Source organism: Schistocerca serialis, chromosome 5, assembly GCF_023864345.2.
Source record: "Schistocerca serialis cubense isolate TAMUIC-IGC-003099 chromosome 5, iqSchSeri2.2, whole genome shotgun sequence".
Taxonomy (NCBI): domain Eukaryota; kingdom Metazoa; phylum Arthropoda; class Insecta; order Orthoptera; family Acrididae; genus Schistocerca; species Schistocerca serialis.
Genome location: NC_064642.1, coordinates 120165024 through 120189779, shown reverse-complemented (window position 1 = coordinate 120189779; position 24756 = coordinate 120165024). Strand labels below are relative to the sequence as shown.

General features: G+C 40.1%; 1 protein-coding gene across 1 annotated transcript in view; it reads right to left on the bottom strand.

The window, feature by feature from the left end:
• LOC126481781 (odorant receptor 4-like) overlaps window positions 1-2923 on the bottom strand; it is a 104575-nt gene extending 101652 nt beyond the window's left edge. Inside the window, exon 1 of the mRNA XM_050105736.1 lies at window positions 2890-2923. Coding sequence (XP_049961693.1) covers window positions 2890-2911 — 22 coding nt within the window. The 5' untranslated portion in view covers window positions 2912-2923. The remainder of the gene's footprint in view (window positions 1-2889) is intronic.
• Between the last annotated feature and the right edge of the window lie 21833 nt (window positions 2924-24756).

Sequence of the window (24756 nt, the reverse complement as noted above, 5' to 3'; positions counted from 1 at the left end):
GGTACAATCCCCCTCCATGAAAAACGCGACCACACCATAACACTACCGCCTCCGAATTTTACTCTTGGAACTGCACACGCTGGAAGACGACGTTCACCAGGCATTCGCCATACCGACACCCTGCAATCAGATCGCCACATTGTGTACCGTGATTCATCACTCCACACAACGTTATCCCACTATTCAATCGTCCAATGTTTACTCTCCTTACACCAAGGGAGGTATCATTTGGCATCTACCGGCGTAATGTGTGGCTCATCAGTAGCCGCTCGACCACGAAATCAAACCTTTCTCACCTCCCGAGTAACTGTCTTAGTACTTGCAGTGGATCCTGATGCATTTAGGAATTCCTGTGTGATGGTCTAGATAGATGTCTACTTATTACACATTACGACCCTCTTCAACTGTCTGCGTTCTCTGTCTGTCAACAGACGAGGTCGGCCTGTGCGCTTTAGTACTGTACGTGTCCCTTCACATTTCCACTTCTCTATCACATCGGAAACAGTGGACCTAGGGATGTTTAGGAGTGTGGAAATCTCGCATACAAACGTACGACACAAGTGACATCCAATCACCAGACCACGTTCGAAGTCCGTGAGTTCCGCGGAGCGCCCCATTCTGCTCTCTCAAGATGTCTAATAACTACTGAGGTCGCTGAAACGGAGTACCTGGCAGTAGGTGGCAGCGCAATGCATCTAATATGAAAAACGTATGTTTTTGGTGGTGTCCGGATACTTTTGATCACATAGTGTAGTTGAATGATTGACTTGTGACTCAATAATGCCACACGCAAAGCGTAATGCACTTTTACATGTTGCAAAGTACACTACACTAAGGGCTAGTTGCCTTTGTTTCCACCAGGTCGAGACTTACTGGATATTGCTGGGCATTTTAATGAATATTATTTCCTCTCAGACTACTGCATTATTTGCGAAACCTCTGAAAGTGTAACTAACAAAATGTGATATACACTCCGCGGAGAATATATATTTGAAACATACACTTATTTTAGCTTTATTTCTTCTAGTCAGTCTTCAATTCTGAAGCCCAGTAAGAAGATCAGGGAAGAATATTTACAAGCAAATAGTTATGACGTAATGATATTTGCATAACTTTAGTTTGCCCAGCTTGAGGTTGGAAGAATATTAGTCAAATGTATTACAGAATAATAGTCCAGATTCATAACATAATAATTTAACAAGATACGTAACTAAAAATTGGCAACTAAAGAGGCTTTCTCATTCCCCTTTCACACTTTAATGCAATTTTGGTCTTTTCGATCAGTGGGCGACGTCCTACCGACAAGCACCTGCATTACTAGACTACGAAAACATTCAGTCTCTAGGGATCTATCTGCTGAAGATACAAAAATTCCTCTTCTTCACCTTGGATATGTGCAGGAAACCGTATAGACTGTTTTTGCTTTACTATCTTCTTGAAGAGCCTTACGAAAGTTGTGATTCTGTTGCTGTACAATTAATATGATTCTAGGACATTTCAAATCTCAGAGAAACAACAAACTTCTCCTCTTCAAAAGACGGTGAATGATTCACGTCTAATCTCAAAAGAAATCCATTCTATAAATTTAACTGTCACCTATTCCCCTCTGACTATATCCGCGTGCCTTTCCTTCGTAATTATTTCTTGGTAAACAATATTTCTTACACTGTGGTCCAGCATGTGCAAATGCCGAATGTACTGAAGTTCTTTACTACTGATATTATCTTTTATTTTAATATGTTACCTTTACCATTATCAGACTATCCGTTTACATGATTGCTTTCATAATGATAACACATCATAGAAAATGTTTTCAGTGAAGTCTGGAACCGCGCGACCGCTTCGGTCGCAGGTTCGAATGCTGCCTCGGGCATGGATGTGTGTGATGTCCTTGGTTAGTTAGGTTTAAATAGTTCTAAGTTCTAGTGGACTAATGACCTCAGATGTTAAGTCCCATAGTGCTCAGAGCCATTTGAGCCATTTGTTTTCAGTGAGTTTTCCTTATTTCTTTTCTAGCTGTGCTGGTTATTCTGCAAATTTCGAAAACTGTTATTATTAATATATTTGTAGCTATTCTGATAATTCCTGGTTTACAATAACTAGTATGGGCAAGAAACGACGAGCTCTAAAAACCATATTCTGTGCGTCAAGTTCCTCGTTGTGTTTAAGAATGATTCTGAAAGCGCTATACCGATCAAGCTGAATATAAAATATACTAATACAGGTAGATTATTGTAAGGAAATGATTGATCTCTTCCCAGGAAAGTTAATGACTCGTATTAAATATCTGTATGAACGAAAATAAGACGCTCTTAAAAATTACTACAAAAAGACGAGGGTATACTATTGTGCAGAGGTTGTTGGATGTTCAACTGAAAGGCTATTTTATTTGTGTATTCGGCAGTAAACATATTTCAGGAAAAGTCTTGGGTCTTCTTGAGGGATTCCAGAAACTTAATGAGATAAGGTGGAGCAGTAAAGACACACATCTCTCAAATTTAAATCCTCTGACGCACAATAAAATATGAACTTGTTTCTTTCGTTAAGTTTCGCTGTTCTTTAAAGAGCGACCTTCCAAATACAGAAATTGTTTTCATCTTGTCTCACAAATTTCCGTTAAATTATACTATGAAAGGCTATTGCAGCTGCGATTTCTTTTTTCTTTTCTGATGCGCAGAAATGTAACAAATATTATATGAATATATGAAATCTACAGTACTTACATTGTCATCCCATTCGGTTTACATAGATTAACTCTCCCCTAATGTAATCTTATATACGCATTAATTTAAGGTATTTAACTTCCAAAACAATGCCCCGTCACACCTGGAGTTCCGAATTGAAAATTTCTTTTAAAGTTTTGAGATTACCTAAAACTTAAAATTTTACCTGCTCCTGGGAGCTTCGACATGACGAAGTTCACCGTTCGCGCTCCCTTGTAGCAATGACAACTCCTTAGAAAATGCTCCTAAAAATCCCAGAAGCCGAACCATTTATCATTCCCTTTGCTGTCGTGACCTCTAGCCGATACGTCAGTATTAACGCGCTTTTGGCTTCCAGTGTTTCGTACTCAGCTATAATGAAAAATTAACCCTAGTGCACACGAAATCTGTTCCAGATTTTCGTCTGACCGAAGAAGGAATTTTCTTGTAGGTCAGCTCAAGTTGTTACTTCCTATTCCTTTTGCTGGAAAAACTTACCACCTGAAAGAGCAAGAAGAGAGATTCTGCATTTTTTATTTTGATCTTGAGTAATTAGAAACTCCGCGCCCTGACCCTTAGAGATGTACTTCCTGGTTGAAACAGAACGAATTCAGAAGTTACTTGGCGACTGATACTTTCTCTAAGCACGAAAACGATATTGTATTGTCGTTACTTAACACTTTTAAATTAGGGAGTAATTGATTTACAAAAGAATAATGTTCTAAGCTTGAACAGCCATTACTCTATTGAAGCACGTGTGTGACTACATAATTTTAAGATTAATAATTAAAGTAATCCATAACACTACTTTTTTCTCTAGCGCAGTTTCAAACATTAAAAATTGTTAACCCCCTTCACTGAGAAGTAAACACCCCCGTGACTCACAAACAAATCCTTACTTTATTTCTTCACAGTGCTTTTCATACCTCATGATTTCGCCTTCTCTAGTGGGTAGCGTTTAAACATAGCTATGCCAAAAGCTCATAATGACGTTAATTTTTAAATCGCACTTCAATCTGAATGTGATTCACGTGGCTCACAAAGGTTTATTCCTGAAAATATTTTTCTTAGGAGGGCGTTCTTTTACCACTACACTGTCTGATATGTGAAGTCTCATAAACGTTTACTCCCTGAACAAAATGAACAAAGAAAGTCACAGATAACCCTGGTCAACTTAAAAGTAGAATTTTCTGTGAAGCAGGAAGACTATAGCTAAATTTAGTTATCTAAATGGCTACCTTCAAACTTTCAAACAGAGTCACAGTGTACTTATTTTATTCAGAAGTTACAATGTATCCACAATTCTTCTGAAGTAACAAATTGACGCCAGAATGCCTTCAACTGAAGATTCATTTTCCAAACACGATTCTGAATTGTTTTTTGTCGAAGTAGTATAGCATCAAATCTGCGGGTAACGTACACTCCTTTTCATACGCTGAGCGTCATTCAAAATGTGAAATTTTATTGTAAATTCTCATAAGTAACCTTAATCAGTCGGCCGGAAATTTCCAAACGATCATATTTAAGAATATTTACCAAATAATAATGAAAGCTGCGTACTGGTACAGATACTGCACGAATTTGCTTTAATTTAGTTTTTAGTTGGGCTGTAGTTATCGTTTTCGGATGAAAAAATGTTTTATGTCAGTCCACACATGTTCTAATCTATAAAAGTTCTACAAACTCAGTGACCTGGACCAATTCAGTTAAATACTACCAAAAATTGTTGGTTTCAACAAGTTTATAAATTTGGACATAACTCACGGTCGCCAACAACCGATACGACAAACAAAATAATAAAGAAACTTTGTCATTTTTCATCATCCAATTATTGTAACCTGTTAGAGCTTGTAATATCGAAACTGCAAGTCTCGGAACGGGATGTACAGAAATAATAACCGCCGGGGATGCAGCTGTCTGCTTACACCTACAAGTACAGTTCAAACATCTTTCCAGTACACATCAAATTTGTATATCGCAAATACTGAATGAGTGACATTTAAGCGTAGTAAATTGAAGCTGTCGTCAGCCATATCAAGCCACATCAATTTATGAAATCTTTACCAAATCAGTTTTTCTAAGTTTCTGTAGTTGTAATTGCCAATTGTAACAACAGCGAGTGAGAGAAACTGATTTGGTATTGTTTTCGCTAGTTAATACGTTATTTGACGATACAGAAAGCTTTAGTTTACTGCATGACAATATATATCTTTCACTATATATAGTTTCGTGTGTTTTTTCATTCACAATGTAGAAAATACTCGGGCAAAAATGAATGGAAAAGTCAACCATTGCTATATTTGTAGGATGTATTTACTTTTCAAAGAGCAATTATTGTAGTTTCAATTCTACTGTTTTGTACCTTTTTAGAGTACAAGGACACACATTTACAGTTTTTTCTAGTATGGTTCTTAGAATTACGACCGTTAGTAATTTAGCTATATACCTCCTCTAGCGTTATAACTGTGGACACTACAATTCTTCTGTAATCTCGATATTTATGACCAATGTTAACAAGCGAACACAGATATTATTAAGATGTACAATTACAATGCGCAACTAATTAAAGAAGCTTAAAAAATGTGTTTTAGTCTATAATCGCAATTTACCGATTTCGGTACACAGCAGCCTCTTCATGCCAATATATGCTCAAAAACTTCTATTACATAGTCTGTGGAGCAGAGCAAAAGAAATATTCAAAAACATTATACTCTCTGACAGCAACTGTTTGGTATATAGTGAACATCAAAATGTGTAGTTGTTTTACCCCTGGCACGCAGTCGTCACACTCGCTTCCGAAACAGATGTGTCAAATACTAAAAGAGTTATCAACGTTGAGCTTTATAGATGTAAACTGCTGTCAGCAGTGATAAGAGTGTCAACATATACAGAGTTTATTTTAGTTTATTTATTCCCTATTTCACCTTTTAAAAAAGTCGCAATATAAATTACATCTAAAAATAGCATAACATTTGAAATTAAGAAATTATATAACAAAATACTTCCCAGTGTAATAAAACATTAAAAACAAAATCGCAAACGTGTTTAGCCGAGTTTAAAATTTACCTTTATATACCACTGTACAACATCGATGTCACCATGAGTCACACACATCGGGAATATGTACATATAGAAGCGTCCATAAGATTGTTACCAAACTTCATGTATTTTTTCTTCCTATTCCCTGTTGTTTAATGAATAACTTTCCTCTTAAGTGATGAGATCCTCCCCTCTCCAGTCACCCCTTTCTCTCTTCATAAGTGCTAAGTGTTATCCGGCATATTGACATTCGTTTCCGGACATCGGTTTTGCTCTGCATTGTTTTTTCCTCCAGTCGGTCATATTCCAAATTAATTTTTATTCAGTCGAGTTTAGTGACATTCGCTGAAATCAACAAGTAGAAATTACGTTGTATATCTATGAGAGCCACATAGTGTCAGAAAGAGTGAAATCCAAATTACTACAATGAGTCACTACCCAAGAAACGTCAACAGTAAGGTGCAGATGGTCGTATATTAAGGATGCACGTTAATTCATCTGTTGCCTAAACTCTTCTTTAATGTCCTCGTTTCTTTTGACTGATATATATAGTCTCTTTCTATTTATAGTCAAATTCTCCGTAGCATACCATCCCTCTGGTTTTCCAATTGTACCGTAGTGTCTTGATTCCAATGCTCAATGACTTCTTATTACACAAGGTCTTTTTTTAATTTATGAAAAATTTATTTTTAAATAAATTAAATTTCACTTTGAGTAATTACTTCAAAAACCTATCAGAACCAGAACATTTTAATGGTACAATATTCATCTTCATTTCAAATTTCATCATAATATTATTTATACTCGCTCCTATTTGGAGCGTCTGAGATTATAAGCCAATCTTCTGGTAGGTATCTAAATTTTTTCTCACAATTAATCTTCTGTTGGTTTACAGTCATCCATTCTCGTCCATCGCTGATGTTTCAGGTGTTTTTCCTTCTCAAAGAAGACCTAGACTTTCTCTTTCAACTGCTGAATCTTTATGGTTACTGTATTTACATTTACATTTACATTTATACTACGCAAGCCACCCAACGGTGTGTGGCGGAGGGCACTTTACGTGATACTGTCATTACCTCCCTTTCCTGTTCCAGTCGCGTATGGTTCGCGGGAAGAACGACTGTCTGAAAGCCTCCGTGCGCGCTCTAATCTCTCTAATTTTACTTTCGTGATCTCCTCGGGGGGTATAAGTAGGGGGAAGCAATATATTCGATACCTCATCCAGAAACGCATCCTCTCGAAACCTGACGAGCAATCTACACCGCGATGCAGAGCGCCTCTCTTGCAGAGTCTGCCACTTGAGTTTATTAAACATCTCCATAACGCTATCACGGTTACCAAATAACCCTGTGACGAAACGCGCCGCTCTTCTTTGGATCTTCTCTATCTCCTCCGTCAAACCGATCTGGTACGGATCCCACACTGATGAGCAATACTCAAGTATAAGTCGAACGAGTGTTTTGTAAGCCACCTCCTTTGTTGATGGACTACATTTTCTAAGCACTCTCCCAATGAATCTCAACCTGGTAACCGCCTTACCAATAATTCATTTTATATGATCATTCCACTTCAAATTGTTCCGCACGCATACTTCCAGATATTTTACAGAAGTAACTGCTACCAGTGTTTGTTCCGCTATCATATAATCATACATAAAGGATCCTTCTTTCTATGTATTCGCAATACATTACATTTGTCTATGTTAAGGGACAGTTGCCACTCCCTGCACCAAGTGCCTATCCGCTGCAGATCTTCCTGCATTTCGCTACAATTTTCTAATGCTGCAACTTCTCTGTATACTACAGCATCATCAGCGAAAAGCCGCATGGAATTTCCGACACTATCTACTAGGTCATTTATATATATTGTGAAAAGCAATGGTCCCATAACACTCCCCCGTGGCACGCCAGAGGTTACTTTAACGTCTGTAGACGTCTCTCCATTGATAACAACATGCTGTGTTCTGTTTGCTAAAAACTCTTCAATCTAGCCACACAGCTGGTCTGATATTCCGTAGGCTCTTACTTTGTTTATCAGGCGACAGTGCGGAACTGTATCGAACGCCTTCCGGAAGTCAAGAAAAATAGCATCTACCTGGGAGCCTGTATCCAATATTTTCTGGGTCTCATGAACAAATAAAGCGAGTTGGGTCTCACACGATCGCTGTTTCCGGAATCCAATTTGATTCCTACATAGTAGATTCTGGGTTTCCAAAAACGACATGATACTCGAGCAAAAAACATGTTCTAAAATTCTACAACAGATCGACGTCAGAGATATAGGTCTATAGTTTAGCGCATCTGCTCGACGACCCTTCTTGAAGACTGGGACTACCTGTGCTCTTTTCCAATCATTTGGAACCCTCCGTTCCTCTAGAGACTTGCGGTACACGGGGGGCAAGTTCTTTCGCGTACTCTGTGTAGAATCGAATTGGAATCCCGTCAGGTCCAGTGGACTTTCCTCTATTGAGTGATTCCAGTTGCTTTTATATTCCTTGGACACTTATTTCGATGTCAGCCATTTTTTCGTTTGTGCGAGGATTTAGAGAAGGAACTGCAGTGCGGTCTTCCTCTGTGAAACAGCTTTGGAAAAAGGTGTTTAGTATTTCAGCTTTACGCGTGTCTTCCTCTGTTTCAATGCCATCATCATCCCGGAGTGTTTGGATATGCTGTTTCGAGCCACTTACTGATTTAACGTAAGACCAGAACTTCCTAGGATTTTCTGTCAAGTCGGTACATAGAATTTTACTTTCGAATTCACTAAACGCTTCACGCATAGCCCTCCTTACGCTAACTTTGACATCGTTTAGCTTCTGTTTGTCTGAGAGGTTTTGGCTGCGTTTAAACTTGGAGTGAAGCTCTCTTTGCTTTCGCAGTAGTTTCCTAACATTGTTGTTGTACCACGGTGGGTTTTTCCCGTCCCTCACAGTTTTACTCGGCACGTACCTGTCTAAAACGCATTTTACGATTGCCTTGAACTTTTTCCATAAACACTCAACATTGTCAGTGTCGGAACAGAAATTTTCGTTTTGATCTGTTAGGTAGTCTGAAATCTGCCTTCTATTACTCTTGCTAAACAGATAAACCTTCCTCCCTTTTTTTATATTCCTATTAACTTCCATATTCAGGGATGCTGCAACGGCCTTATGATCACTGATTCCCTGTACTGCACTTAAAGAGTCGAAAAGTTCGGGTCTGTTTGTTATCAGTAGGTCCAAGATGTTATCTCCACGAGTCGGTTCTCTGTTTAATTGCTCGAGGTAATTTTCGGATAGTGCACTCAGTATAATGTCACTGGATGCTTTGTCCCTACCACCCGTCCTAAACATCTGAGTGTCCCAGTCTATATCTGGTAAATTGAAATCTCCACCTAAGACTATAACATGCTGAGAAAATTTATGTGAAATGTATTCCAAATTTTCTCTCAGTTGTTCTGCCACTAATGCTGCTGAGTCGGGAGGTCGGTAAAAGGAGCCAATTATTAACCTAGCTCGGTTGTTGAGTGTAACCTCCACCCATAATAATTCACAGGAACTATCCACTTCTACTTCACTACAGGGTAAACTACTACTAACAGCGACGAACACTCCACCACCGGTTGCATGCAATCTATCCTTTCTAAACACCGTCTGTACCTTTGTAAAAAATTACGGCAGAATTTATCTCTGGCTTAAGCCAGCTTTCTGTACCTATAACGATTTCAGCTTCGGTGCTTTCTATCAGCGCTTGAAGTTCTGGTACTTTACCAACACAGCTTCGACAGTTGACAATTACAATACCGATTGCTGCTTGGTCCCCGCATGTCCTGACTTTGCCCCGCACCCGTTGAGGCTGTTGCCCTTTCTGTACTTGCCCAAGGCCATCTAACCTAAAAAACCGCCCAGCCCACGCCACACAACCCCTGCTACCCGTGTAGCCGCTTGTTGCTTGTAGTGGACTCCTGACCTATCCAGCGGAACCCGAAACCCCACCACCCTATGGCGCAAGTCGAGGAATCTGCAGCCCACACGGTCGCAGAACCGTCTCAGCCTCTGATTCAGACCCTCCACTCGGCTCTGTACCAAAGGTCCGCAGTCAGTCCTGTCGACGATGCTGCAGATGGTGAGCTCTGCTTTCATCCCGCTAGCGAGACAGGTAGTCTTCACCAAATCAGATAGCCGCCGGAAGCCAGAGAGGATTTCCTCCGATCCATAGCGACACACATCATTGGTGCCGACATGAGCGACCACCTGCTGATGGGTGCACCCTGTACCCTTCATGGCATCCGGAAGGACACTTTCCACATCTGGAATGACTCCCCCCGGTATGCACACGGAGTGCACATTGGTTTTCTTCCCCTCTCTTGCTGCCATTTCGCTAAGGGGCCCCATTACGCGCCTGACGTTGGAGCTCCCAACTACCAGTAAGCCCACCCTCTGCGACTGCCCGGATCTTGCAGACTGAGGGGCAACCTCTGGAACAGGACAAGCAGCCATGTCAGGCCGAAGATCAGTATCAGCCTGAGACAGAGCCTGAAACCGGTTCGTCAGACAAACTGGAGAGGCCTTCCGTTCAGCCCTCCGGAATGTCTTTCGCCCCCTGCCACACCTTGAGGCGACCTCCCACTCTACCACAGGTGAGGGATCAGCCTCAATGCGGGCAGTATCCCGGGCAACCACAGTCGTAGTCTGATCGGGGGATGCGTGGGACGAGCTGGCCGTCCCTGACAAACCCCCATCCAGACCCCCACAGTTATGCCCATTGGCAACAGCCTCAAGCTGTGTGACCGAAGCCAACACTGCCTGAAGCTGGGAGCGAAGGGATGCCAACTCAGCCTGCATCCGAACACAGCAGTTGCAGTCCCTATCCATGCTAAAAACTGTTTTGCAAAGAACGTCTGAACTAATCTACAGAGAGCGCAAACAAATCGACAAAATTTAAACGGTTATTAAAATACAAGATTGCCTAGTAAATCCAGTAATGCTGCTACTTGCGCACTGCTGACACTGCTCGGCGGCGGAAGGAGACTACGCGAATTTACACTATTCAGGTACTAAAACGCGATGCTACAACTCTCAAATACTATAATACGCCCGAAATTTATGAATTAAACAATGCAAGTACCAAAAACACGCAAAGAAATTAAGAATTAAACTATGTAACAAATGAGTGAGCTAGGAGTATACGACTTGCTGCTGCAGCAGCTTGTCCAACGGCGGCAGGGAGCACACTGACTCTGACCAACCGACACTGGCCGTTCAAAACAAAAACAGAAGACAAACGACTACGCGAATTTACACTACTCAGGTACTAAAACGCGATGCTACAACTCTCAAATACTATAATACGCCCGAAATTTATGAATTAAACAATGCAAGTACCAAAAACACGCAAAGAAATTAAGGATTAAACTATGTAACAAATGAGTGAGCTAGGAGTATACGACTTGCTGCTGCAGCTGCTTATCCAACGGCGGCAGGGAGCACACTAACTGTTGACAAAAATGACTAGGTCGTCAGCAAAGTCAAGCAGTCAACATGGATTCCTTCCAGTTTGGATCCTGGTCTGAACCATTCTTCATTCTTCTCTCCTTGGGTCAGTTTTTTCACCCCATTCTTGACTGACATTTTTTGGGACACAATTAAAAAGGAGTGTAGGAAGTCCATCAACTTGCATGGCGCCAGCTTAGAGACTGCTCTGTCATATTTCTGGATGCATCATCCACTGCAGAATTATTCCACAACGTCCAATAGTAGCTCACGATCAATTGGGTAATACGCTTCTTCAGGATCAATGAGCGCAACAGCAAAGTATTTCCTACCTGTCGCCTTCTACCGGATGATATTCTTCACGTTGAAAATCTACAGTGGGCAAGAACGCCCGTTGCTAATGCTGGCCTGGTACTCACTAGTTTGTTTATCATAATGATCTTCATTCATATTTTGGAGAGATTAAGAGAGGAACTTGTATGGAACACGTGCTAATGATATAACACTCTAATTATTAACGTCCTTTTAGCCTCCCTTTCTGTGGAGAGGGTGGATTAATGTTCACTGCCGCTCAGAGGGTATCCTATCAGCTCTCCATAACTTTTCACATTTTGAAATAGAATTTATTTTGTAAAAGGCGTCATGCGTGGCGCTGGTGGCGATGTGTGACGACGCGGCGTGTAACAGTGTTTATTTTAATGAATGTTTTTATGCATTATGAAATTTCTTACCAGATTTTGGTGGAAGGCGAGACACATGACGCTATTGGGTAGTGTGTGACACATAACACAATCTGTGATGTTTGTTGCTGTTGGTTTACATGCTTATGATTAAAATATTTATTATAATCTTTCACGTGTATATGAAATTTATAAAGTCACTTACACTGATATACAAAACTTAAGGACGAAAGTAACTTTCACATGATATGTCTCTGCTAACTAACATAGCTGATTGAAACTTGGACCGCACAAAAGTAGGGACATTGTTTTCCCAGGGTGCGTGATCACCATGAACAGCAATGCATGCTCTGCGATGCGCTTTCCCCGATGCGATGCGCGGTTGGCGACTGCCGCATGGTCGCTGGTGCATGTGGACGTCCTACAATACGTCTCCCCGATGAATCCCACACGTGCTCGATGGGATTTAAGTCGGGAGGTAAGGTCAGGCCAGTCTACCCGCCGGATATCCGTTCCAAGAGCTAGTCCATCGCAGTCTGATGTTGTCTCACATCACATCCATAAGAATGACGTAAGGACAGAATGCACTCCTGAAAGGAGGCACATGAGGAAAGAATACGATGTCACAATGACGTTGACCAGTGAGTGTACCTTGATCAAAGATGTGGCGTCAGTCTGTCCATGCAACATTATGCCAACCACATTGCGGCGAGAGATTGGAACACATAAGGTGTCCAGTGCCACGATCGCTTTGGTGGTGCAGTTGTCATTGTGTGAAGCGCTAAAACGTTGCATATCTTCCAAATCAACAGTAATCACACCACATTCCAGTTATCATCTTGATCTTAGCATTGGCTGTATATTTAAAGCTGCATGATGCGAATTGCTGTAGGCAGACTGAGTTTATGGTGGCCATAGCTGTATGACTAAGTTGTTGAGTGGTTGATACGAAATTTTGTGTGGTGGAGGAATTGGATATGTGTGTAAATGGATATACGTCCACTAATTCCAGGTCCGTTAAATTTGGTTCTAGAAGAAGAAATTCAATACAGTGTGAATCTACAGATGGTAATCTCAAATGTGTCGTTCCTCCAGGAGGCCTGATGCAATACTGACTGAATGTAAAACTTACAACAACAGTTATTCGCAAACGGTTATAGTCATTTCTTGGGTGATCACATTGTGAAGAAACAACGATTATGTTTTAACAATTTTATCAAAACAAAATAATATTTCTTACATAATTGTAATACGTCTTATTTCCATCCACCGTATCGATTTTTACTTTCTGATTCTAAAAGTTTATAAATACGTGTCGTCTTGTAGCTCAGGCAGTAAGGTAATTCCACAAAAAACAGAATACTGGCTAAAGAATAACTATACGACTGCCCATTTTCATCAGGATTTTACTTGCATGGAGAAAACTATGTCATATAAAAAGAGTGTCCGTTGTTTAGGGGGAAAAATAGTAAACTATGGTCAAATTACGACATTCGTTTGTAAAACTAATAAGCATTACTGAAACTATTGCATTTCCAAGTGTGGGGTGTTTTCGGAAGAATTGTAATTAACAATGTTTCCAGGACCAAACAAGGCTGACATTTTGGTAACACCAAATTGAAACATAAAGCGTATAATGCAGTAGTCATTAAACGCTTTTGCTCAAGAGCCAATATTGATATTGTGGAGCGGCACCTGGGGTCGTATATGTACCGATGGTGTCAGAATTAATTTTTCACTCTGCAGGGGAGTGTGCACTGGTGTGGAACGTTCTGGCAGATTAAACGTCTGTGTTAGACTGAGGCTCGAAACTCGGGATCTTTGCCTTCCGCGGGTAAGTTCTCTAGCCACTGAACTATCCAAAGCATTAAACACGACCCGCCTTCTCAGCCTTACTTCCACCAGTACTTCATCTCTTACCTTGTTTCCAGAATGAAGTTTCCTTTCTGCAGCAGATTATGCACTGATATGAGAGTTCCTGGAAGACTGAAAGGCAGGATATGAGGTACTGGTGGAAGTAAAGGAGTGAGGGGAGGCCGCGAGCCGCGAGCCGCGCTTAGGATAGCTCAGTCGGTAGAGAACTTTCTCACGAAAAGCAGATGTCCCGAGTTGGAGTCTCGGTCCGGAACACAGTATAATTTACTAGAAATTTTCATGTACAGATATTATTAATTGGTAACCCGCGTAGATTGGTATGTTATGAGTACCCAATAAAATAGCTATAGCAAGTGTGTGATAAGTTGGCCTCTGATTTCCAAGTTCTGAACGTTAAAAGTCAGCACCTCTTGGAACATTCGTGTCGACTGTTCCACGCATCCTCTACGACCGCACAATAACTACATGACTTAGTGTTTTGTTGTTTCCGTAAGCAGGTGATCGGCTAACTAACAGCAGTTATTGTACTTACATTTTTGTATATTATTTGATATCAGAGAAGTTAAAAAATGTTTACTAAATGTTTTGAATTTCATTTTCCTTCCACTCATTCCGCTGCGTTACTGCAGCCTAAATTTAATGTTGCTTGGTACAAGTACGCAGCACATTTTAAGCTGACCGTCTCTGTAAAACATCACACTCACTAATCCTCCAACCCCGCAGTGCCGTGCTACTTACCCCTCCGCCGTGAGGTAAGCAGCAACTTTAATTAGCTCACGGCTGAATTCACCAACTTCATTTAAACTAATCTCACCTCAAAATAATACTCTCATGATAAGTATTTTTTCTTATTACTGAGCAGGAAAACTTCACTCTCTTAAGAAGATCTTAATATTCTTTGACATTTTTGGATTCGTATGTTAGTTACTAGATGCATATTGTTATAAAATACGGCTGAGAAACGCTGATTGCGTGAATACTCGTATTTGGCCGCATGCACCGCGAGGGCCTTGGTTTGACGACCCTAGGAACCTAGAGAATTTTAGCAGTACATTCGTTCAGTTGATTGTAGTTATATTAATTCACCCAAAAATGTTTTAATATTATTTGTCCTTTATATTCACTAAATAAAACACCTGTAGTTTCTCTGTATAGTCTCATACCAAAGTTGTGTATCTTTCAACATTAGTGATTTATGTAGTTTTTTTTATCAAAAATTGACGATTGCTTCCTGAAAGTTTGCTTGTCATGCTGCTTTGTAAATTTCTTACTCTCTCTCTCCAACACACATTTTTATTTTCCTTAGTGTTGCCTCTGCTAGCTTGGCTGTTGTTTTATTTTTTATTTATTTTTTTCTTTTTGTTTCTTTAGTAAAACACGTGTTTGCATGTTTATTGGAAGGCTTGAAGGACTTTATTAAGATGGGAGGCACTATCTACTGTAAAGATTGTATGGCAGCCAGAATTGTGTAGCTTCATAATCTTATTAGCAAATTACGGTGTTAGAATACCTGCTAATGAACAACACTATCTCAAACAGTTGTTACAAAGAACTGGGTTGACGCAGTGAAGCAGGGAACCTAAAAGCTTTACACAGTTTAAATACAGAATGTCTCATGTTATAACAATGCTGTCTAGATCTGGCAGTGAAGTAATGACGAAAGCGACTCTGCAGGGGCGCTAACCATAGCAGAGAGCGTCAACCCACAATACAGGCTAATGGCATGCAGAGCCGTGCAGAATCACATCACAGACCCAGAGTTGAGATGACTCACAGCACTAGCACTTTCTGCACTCATGAGCAGATCATGGCAGCTGAGCAGCTACACAGCCCAGGCCCCTAATGGAGATCACAAGGATAGGAGGCCACCAACAGTGGAGATAAGTCTACAGGTGGCCCACCAGTAGGAAGACCCCAGGTCCGCAGCATTTGTCTCAAGTGTACAACATAGGCTGTACTAGCAGCAACAGAATCCGCAGATGGTGGCTTGTTGATCCATACAGATTCATAGACTGCCACATGGCCACCCTTGGTGCTTGTAGCTGGCATGTCTGTCTGACCAGAAGTGACTACTATTTATGAGGATTTTGTTCTGTCTTTGTTTCGCTAAAGCATTGGTTTCTGTCACATAAGCCGCAATAGAACTAAGACTCAGATGTGAAGCAATGCCACAGCAGCTTTCCCTCTCTGCTGCGTTAATGCTATTACACTTCTGGTGCCTCTGTTTGGCTGCAGCAAGCGCTAAACATCTTGACACCTTCAGACAGTACTTGTCATATCAGCTTGGAAACCCTGATGTAACTGCATTTGGTTGGCTCTGGTCTGAATAGCTTCCATGGCCTTTTGCATTAGCTGTGGCAATGTCGTTATTTTATTCATTCAGACCAACAAACAGTGGCAGCACTATACACTTCCCATCTTTGGTAGATGTAGCCTTCAGAACTCAGCTCATGCTAATTCTGCGAAGGCTTGACATACATCCTATAAATTCACAGTTATGTGTAGTACATTTAGATTTTCCTTTACAGTACACAACTTAATCCACGAACTTCATTGGCTGTAACCTTAAAGCAAATGGCATTTTTGCGGGATTGTTCCACTGGTTTCTTTCCATTTTACAATAATATATCGAATTACCACTTATTAACTAGAAATGTGATATTACCAGATTCCTTACACTTAGCTCATCCTCTAATGACTACGTACCTATAGATATATTGAAACTACCTCTTTAATTATTTTTTTAAACAATGGCCCACAAAATTTTCCCTGATAAGGACAACTCAAACTTAACCTATTCATTTATTACCCACAATATATAATCCCAACGCAATCTGACTGCTATACATTGACGACATGATTTCCAGTAATTAACACAAAAGAACGACCCTAAATTGTGAGAAATCCTAACAATAATATAAATCCAAAACAAATTAAATTAATGAAATCTGGAACTACCTCCAACTCTGTTAATTGCCTAACCTCATTTCAGTCCCGAATCCTGATGGTGGAAACCCCATTATTTTAATACGTCACTTACCTCACAGAAAATCTTGATAACACGAACTACAGCAATTACAGCAAGTGGCCAAAACAGCCAGTTAAATAAAAAATTTTAACTACTATAGAGTCTAACTACTAGGAGGCATGCGGTTAGCAAAACCAAAGATTTTGTTGAAGAACAAACAATGTGTTGAGAAAATTCACCTTATTCATGTCACATCCAGATCCAAAAATTATATAGTTGGCAATAATTCCACTACACAAACATTATCAACCATACATCCATCCTCATACATTTACTTGCATATTTTCTTATAAACATATCATTTCATCTCACTTTACAATGCATGTCCTGCCAACACAGAGTCTCCACTAAGAATATTATGTCCATACACTTCCCTAGCCACTCGCTAACTGCTAGTCCGTCCAACCACAGAATCTCTTGCCGAGGGCGCAGAGTGCTGTCAGTGATATTAACACAGTCTATAGCGCTGCCAACATATAAACAGGCTACTTACAGTATTAACTCAAGAAGTTCCTCACACTTATCAAACAGCATGGACACCAAACTTCCACTTAACTATACGTTATTGGTTAGGGGTAATCCAGTCCAATAACAGTTCATGTAATGAAGGTTCACGTGGGATGACAATTTTCTGTCTAATGTGGCTGAAGTCTGCACAAAGCAGAGTCAGAACAACCAAGGAATCCGATATTGTGACACTCATGGCTGTGACTCTATGATGCTGGTTGTCTCGGTACTCTTTCAAGTGTTGGAATGACTGTTCTGCAGAAATGCATCCGTCTTATACATCTATTTGTACAGTTAGTTGATAAGATCGGGTCACAGGGTATCGTCGAGCTAGGTCAGGTTCTCGAGTGGAAGTACTTCCAATGGTTTGTCTGGCTAGAGCAGTTTACAGTGGTGACTTCAGTAACTGTATGTGAGAGCTGAAAAGTTGAACCCATACTGTCACCACTAATCAACATTCCACTACTGTGTACCTCTATCTGTACTGTGTCCCTAGGATCTCTTGTTCACACCAATGTATCACACAAGAAAATATACACTGTGCACTCTGGTTCTTTAAAAATAGGGTTGCAGCTGTAGGCTCCCGAGTTGGGCTGTACCACTCAGGCAGGGCATATGATAACCTGCTCTCTCTGACACTGATGCTCTTCTGCTGACATTAACATACCTTCCCCATCCTTGATAATCAGCATTATCTTCCTTGCTCTTATCTGTACATGCTTCCCCAGAGCTTCCCATTCCACAGGCTAGGGTTGTATTGTGTAACACTGGTAACAGTTGTGGGCTCTTGCCTTTGGAAAATCTTATGAGTCGTTAGCATAGGACTTAACTGCCCATGCACTGCATGAGATATGGCCTCTTTCCACCCTATCACCTCTCCTCATACGTACTCTATACTTGTTATGATCACACGTATGTACATATATTCTGAAAGTTAAATCCATTGTTAAATTGTTCATACTGATGCTGTCGGATAATACAAGGTGCTTTGAGCATATGTCAGGTTCAGATTACTGATAAATTAGTTTAATAAAATTGATTAGTGATTGATTGTCGGGTCACAAATGCTGTAATAAAATGAGTAGTTACATTTTTGTACTATAGCATTAGAAATGATTTAGACTTGGTGACTCAATTGGTTACGCTATGTATATCCTCAAACTTCTGATATAGACTTGATGCTGGAATTGTTTTGTCTGTTGTTTTGGTTTTATGCTTCCTCGTGTTGTATTTCTCACTAAATGGTTGGTTGTTGTTATTATGTGATACTGTTCAGGCATAAAAACAATAAGTCCTCCATTTTAAACTTCGTGTCTGTCCTTGAATATGATGATGGGAGATCGTCGAGGAAAGTAGCAAGCATTGGGAAACCCTCTTGCACGTCGATTGTTTGCGAAAAAGCAAAATGTTGAGATTAAACCGACAGTTTGTCTTCATTTAAAGCACACGATGACTGGCTACGGAATTTCACGGCGAGGCACAGTATTCGTGAGCTGGACACAAGTGATGAAAAACTAGCAGCAGAGAACTTCACTAAAAAATACAAATTTGAAGCACAATCTTACGAATCCGAATTTTTTATAAAGCAGATGAGAGACTCGTGATTTGGAAGGCTTTGTCTTAAATAACTTTAAGAGGGAAAGTAGTCGTCCTGGCCATACGTTTAGTAAAGACCGTGTTACCACGCAGAACTCTGCGAACTCTACAGGAAGACACAGCTTACCATTTCTGTTGACAGGGAAACCGCAAATTCGCAGGCTTTCAAAAATGTTAAAAAATAAAAAACATAACATAGTTTACAAGAATTAACCAATGGCCTGGTTGATTGTTATTTTGTCTTGCGAATGGTACAGTTTAATTTTCTCACCTAAAGTAGAAAAGTACCAACAGGCCATAGGGAGAGAAGACGGTAAAGTGAAGTTAATTCTAGACAATGCTATGTACTACCCAACAGAAATCGTTCTTGATAGAGAAGAGGGACGGTTAGAAACTCTCTTCCTGCCACTATACCTAACGAGTTGCTGCAGTCAATGGATCGATCCGTTATCGAAACTTTAAAGCTATATTACAGAACACTACTGTTGAGGAAGATTTTGATAAAGACTGAAATGAAGAAGGCATTGTGGTTCATCAGCGAAAGTTTAATTTAAAAGACCACTCTTGCATGGTGGCGGAAGCATGGAATTTGTTGAAGACTACCTTACTAAAAAGAGCTGGGAATCAATTGAAAGGGAAATCAACCAAGGATCATCTACAGAAGATGAAGAGTCGAAGCATGATTGGGAAGAGGAAGAGAGAGAAGTGGTGGAGGACAGAATATTACTTGAGGATGTAATATAAAGCTTTTTGAAAATTCCTCGACATTCCAGCTGCAGTGGAGAGCATACAGGAAAGTGGTTTGTTTGTGATTTTTCGGAGACAAGATTCCCAATTCTCGGTTGCCATGATATCATACAAAATGTCAGAGAAGAAACTGATGGCCAGGAGTATGACGTTGCCTCGGAAGTAGATGCGAGACAGCCGGCTGGTGAGACGTTTGTGTATCTTGACATTGCACTAACAGTAATGGAGCAACAGCCTGAGTGTGACCACATACACCTGCTCGCTGTGGAATGCTTGTGAGACATGGCTGCATGGACATAACTGTAGACAGAAAAACAACTGACTGACCGATATGTTCTAGAACTGAAAACATATATGTAAGTACAGTACTGTACAAAATCTTAACAACATTGTTTACTAGTAATCATACAATGTCAGTGTTGTTTTGTAGTCATTAAATTAATATTACAGCAGTATGAACAAACAAATTTGACTTTTTTAAAGAAATAACCCGTTTCCTTGATTTATCCATTATCCAGATATTTGGTTATCTGGATATTTGATTACCTGAATATTTGATTATATGGATAAGGTCTGGTCATGAGCCATCCAGGTAACTGTAGTTCTTCCATATTTATAACATTATTGTCTCATCACATGCACCAAGTGCTGTGAGTGTCCTCATATGATTGGATTTTTGCTGTGATAAAACACTGAATTCTTACAGAGTTAAGAAGCAGTTAAATATCCTCATCTTCCATCACATAGCAGGCCATCCTGTCTGGCCTTGGCCCACCTCAGATGAAGCCACACTTACATTCCACATTTCAGACCTTGTCAGCATATGTGTATCGTTACAACCTGCGCAAAATGAATAAACACCCAGTGATCTCTAAAGGGACTGAACCTGGCCATAACAATGACACGGCTTACATGTCAACAGATATGTGGCTCTATTATGAATGCAAAAATACACATCTGTAACAATATGAACTGTAAGAAATCACATTGCTTTTGATATTACATAAATAAATGTGGCTGAGAGCAATTCAAGCAAGCCAAGCACCAGTAAATCACACATTAGTAATTGGACCATGTGAGATGTAATGCATGTCCGGATAATCTTGTTTCAAAACGTCTTGTATAGGCAAGTGAGATATGAAGGCTCAGTAATGAATAACTTTAAAACTGCCATGGTTTATTCATGTATTAATTACCAGACTTAGAGAATTTGAACATGTATACATTGCTGATTATTGTTATTAAGAGCTATAGTAATTTTGGAACACTTTAAAACAACTTCCCCTTATGTTCAGTATTTTAAAAAGAAACGGGTAGAGCGCATTCAGAATAACATAGCTAATAGATGTGCATTCAGTAGCGCACAAATGGTGAGAGGAGTAGTGGTGGGGGTCGCAGACAGGCGCTGTAGGGGAAATGGTGAGCACTGGAGGGGAAGTGCCACTCTAAGTTGAGCCTTTTGCTCACATTTTTTCTAAATATTGAGTGGAGCCTCTCCACATCCACACTTGCACAGTGACCATTCAAAAAGATCTACTGCCTTCTCTGCTTTGGCTGTATCTAAAAAGAATTCCGATAAAAGTGTAACAAAAGCAGCGATTTATTTTCACCTCCCTTGTTAACCAATTACTCGTACAAACTTTCAGAGAAACATATTGAGTGGCGAATTTTCAGTGGAACTTACATTTTTCTTGTTGCCATATTACAATTTGCTTCTGTTGCTAAAACACAGCACAATTTACACTATTTCACCTCACTAACATGTTGTGCAGACGTGATTGAGAGAGAATTATCAATCAGTGGTTTATTAAGTGAGGAACTGAGGAAAGGTAAAGTCAATAGCTTATGAAAAAGCATATCCTTGGTACAAAGATAAACGTTTAATAGCTTCACTTACGTTACCCCAAAATCCCCAATATTTCTCGTTTCACCAGCTGCCGATGGCCCTCAAAAATTATTTTCTTTCACAGGAGGTGTCTGTCGTTAGTGGAATAACACCGTACATAATGAAGCTACTACAATCTCATTTCAATATCTCAAACAGTTCATGAAATATGAGGATTGTTATGGATATTTCATTCTTGCTTTATAGTTGGCATGTGATCACATCAGATCAGTTCCATCGAGACGGGAGATATATAGAGGCCTCCACGAAAGTCTAAAGAAAAATTCAATATGTTAGATAAATATCGTATGCAGCAATGTATTATGTAACATGCACCAAACGCAAAGCATAGCGAACCCTATCTTTCATAGCTAACTTTCTCTAATTTCAGCCAGTGTCTTGCTTAAATGCAAGCATCACAATAACGACGACCACTAACGAAGCGATGGGCAGGCCGTGAAGCTGAGATTCAAATCTATAAGTAACGCAAAAATTAATTTTTTTTTACAGAATAGTTTCTGTAAAATCGTTTGAGAAAGACTACAGGGCGTGTGCCTCGATCTGACGTCGCCAACGGGCCGAAAGCCGGTGAACAATGTCGATCTTCTCATTTGAACGAACGAACGAACTCGTCCAGCGGTTTGGATAGCACACTGCGCATCGGCCACCGTATCCTGTGTGGACTTTAAAGAGCGATCTGTTCCTTTGCTGTGTTCAAGTATATTATGAACTGCTTAAATCGACAATGTTCTGAAAGCCATGACACAAGGTACACTCCTGGAAAAGCTAAACCTGAAAATGCTTTCCAAAGACCCGCTCTTTGCAATGCCAGTGCACGTGGATGCATAGCCAGTCAGATATTACCGTACTCGACATGTTCCAGGCTGCAAGAACTGCATTCCGAAATCAAGCCACCACACTAGCCCGGTGAAAGTCAAGAAATTCAATCCGTGAAACGCTCGACAAAAAAAGTGCTCTCCCGTGCATACTGACTGCTCGACAACAATACAAACTTTGGAATCCAACGACACTACTCTACACAAGTACTTATAAAACAGACTTCCTATGGCAAATATAACAAATAAAACCGCGAACTCTCATTATAGAGACACCTTACGGAGGCCCCTGGTTCACTTAACCTGTTGTCAAAACATGTACTCAGGATAAACGTGTTCGTTGCCAGGGTGACTATGTTGACAAGTTAATAAATAAATATCTAGGTGTGAAGAATAAATATGTAGAATTATCATGTCTGTTTGAAGAGCTTTAGGAGTTTTCATATAAAAAATGTCGAGGAATTACTTTCCAGTATGCCCTACTTCTTTAGCTATAGCTACGGGTGAAGAGACCTCATAGTTTAATGAGACACGAAGAGGCACATTTTTCTTTCAGGGGAGGAAAAGGCAGCCTGAGCCAGGTATTCTCACCCTCATCCCTCCCTCACAGTGCTGCTGCTGATAGAAAGAATGCATTCCATCTGCAGTCAGGCAAATAGTTCAGCCGTGGGCTTCGGCGGGGCTTTTATACTTTTTGATTGCAAACAATCATTTCATAGGGAAACATTAACTAATGAGAGAAATTCGTCTAACATTTAGATCGCAGTAACACGCAAGTTGTCTCTGCAAGGTATCTTGAGTTTGCGAGTGGACTCAGCCAAAGCAGTGTTCTGCGTATACTGATATCCAACACATTTCGTCCGTACCACATTTTGCTCCATCGACAGCTTCATAAGAATGTCTTGCAAAATTGTCTACAGTCCTCCGAGTGGTGTCTACGAAACCTGAAAAGTGATGCAGAGTTTCTGTGGAAGATTTTGTTTTTGGTGAAAGTGGCATTTTTAAACCACAGGTAAATTAACATTCGCGATATGTCCTAATGTCAGCTGAAAATCCGTTCTAACTAAGTAACAGATTAAAAATGACACTGGACTGTGGGCTGCAGACTTTTCAAAAATTGCGTCATTGGCCTCTTTTTTGCTTGATGGGATTCTAAATCTAGTGTCTATAGTTCTTAGCCGGTTTGCTGCTACCTTTAAAGGTAGACATTCAAAGGAACATAAATCAACTCATGAGGTACCATCAGGATGAATGTTTTGTCCTTCTTGCTCCAGATAATAACAACGCTCTGAAATAGAAAATTTGGAGCGGTCGTTCGCAGAGCACAAAATGGCTTGCATACGCACCGGCCTTAACCACCTTGAGTTTATCTGGTGGAAAAATCAAAGCAACAGGTCTACTAGGACAGTGATTTGCAACACGGTAGTCTTGTAACATTTCATAATGTTCCATACATGTTACTTCGCTGATGTGCTGTTCGAAGACTCTTTCCATTGTCACACAGAATAGTCTATAGTTTCAAGAACATAATAAAAAAGCAAGTCGGTGTCATAATTCGGCAGCTATAAACATTTAAAAGTTCCTTGCATTTGTCAGAAAATACGTCACCTCGTCCATTGTAACTTGGCGAAAACAGCACCTCGATATATTTAGTCAATCTAGATACATTTTTTCTTAGCTGGCTTACTCTGTACTTAGGCCTACATATCAAAGCACTTGTTTATCACCCCATATGTATTCATTTTAAATATGAAAACTGTCAATAAATATTTATAACCTGAATTCCATTCAGAATATGTAACAATACCAACAAACACTGCTTGATGTATTAGAATTCCTTAACTTATCGACTGAAGCAAGTTTCACATACAGAGCGAAACACGAGATATGCTCCAAATTTTTCATGTGAAAATTCTTTAAGCTTTTTAAATAAAACAGACATTATTAATATTCAACATTATTACTCATCATGTCTACATATTTGCAACCCTCTGCCCCTAGAGGGCTCCAAATTGCTGCGTGGCGGCATGTAACGTAACTATGTCGCGAGAAACAGCTTGCTGTAATCGAGTTTTGAGTTAGAAGAGTTCTTGCATGTATGGAGCAACCTCTCCTTCAGCAGGACAATGCCATGCCAGCGCTGCGACAACTGCAACAATCTGATGCCATTGGCCCATTGTCATCGTTCATTCTCCATACAATTACGACTTGGCCATATCCGATTTTCATTTGTTTCCAAAATGAAAAGAACACCAAGGATTTCATTTGAAAGTGGTGATGCGATGCCAGCACTGGCTCCAACTACAAAGTCAAACATTTTAAAGGGACGGCATCAACAAACTGTTTTCTCAGGATAAACGTGTTCGTTGCCAGGGTGACTATGTTGACAAGTTA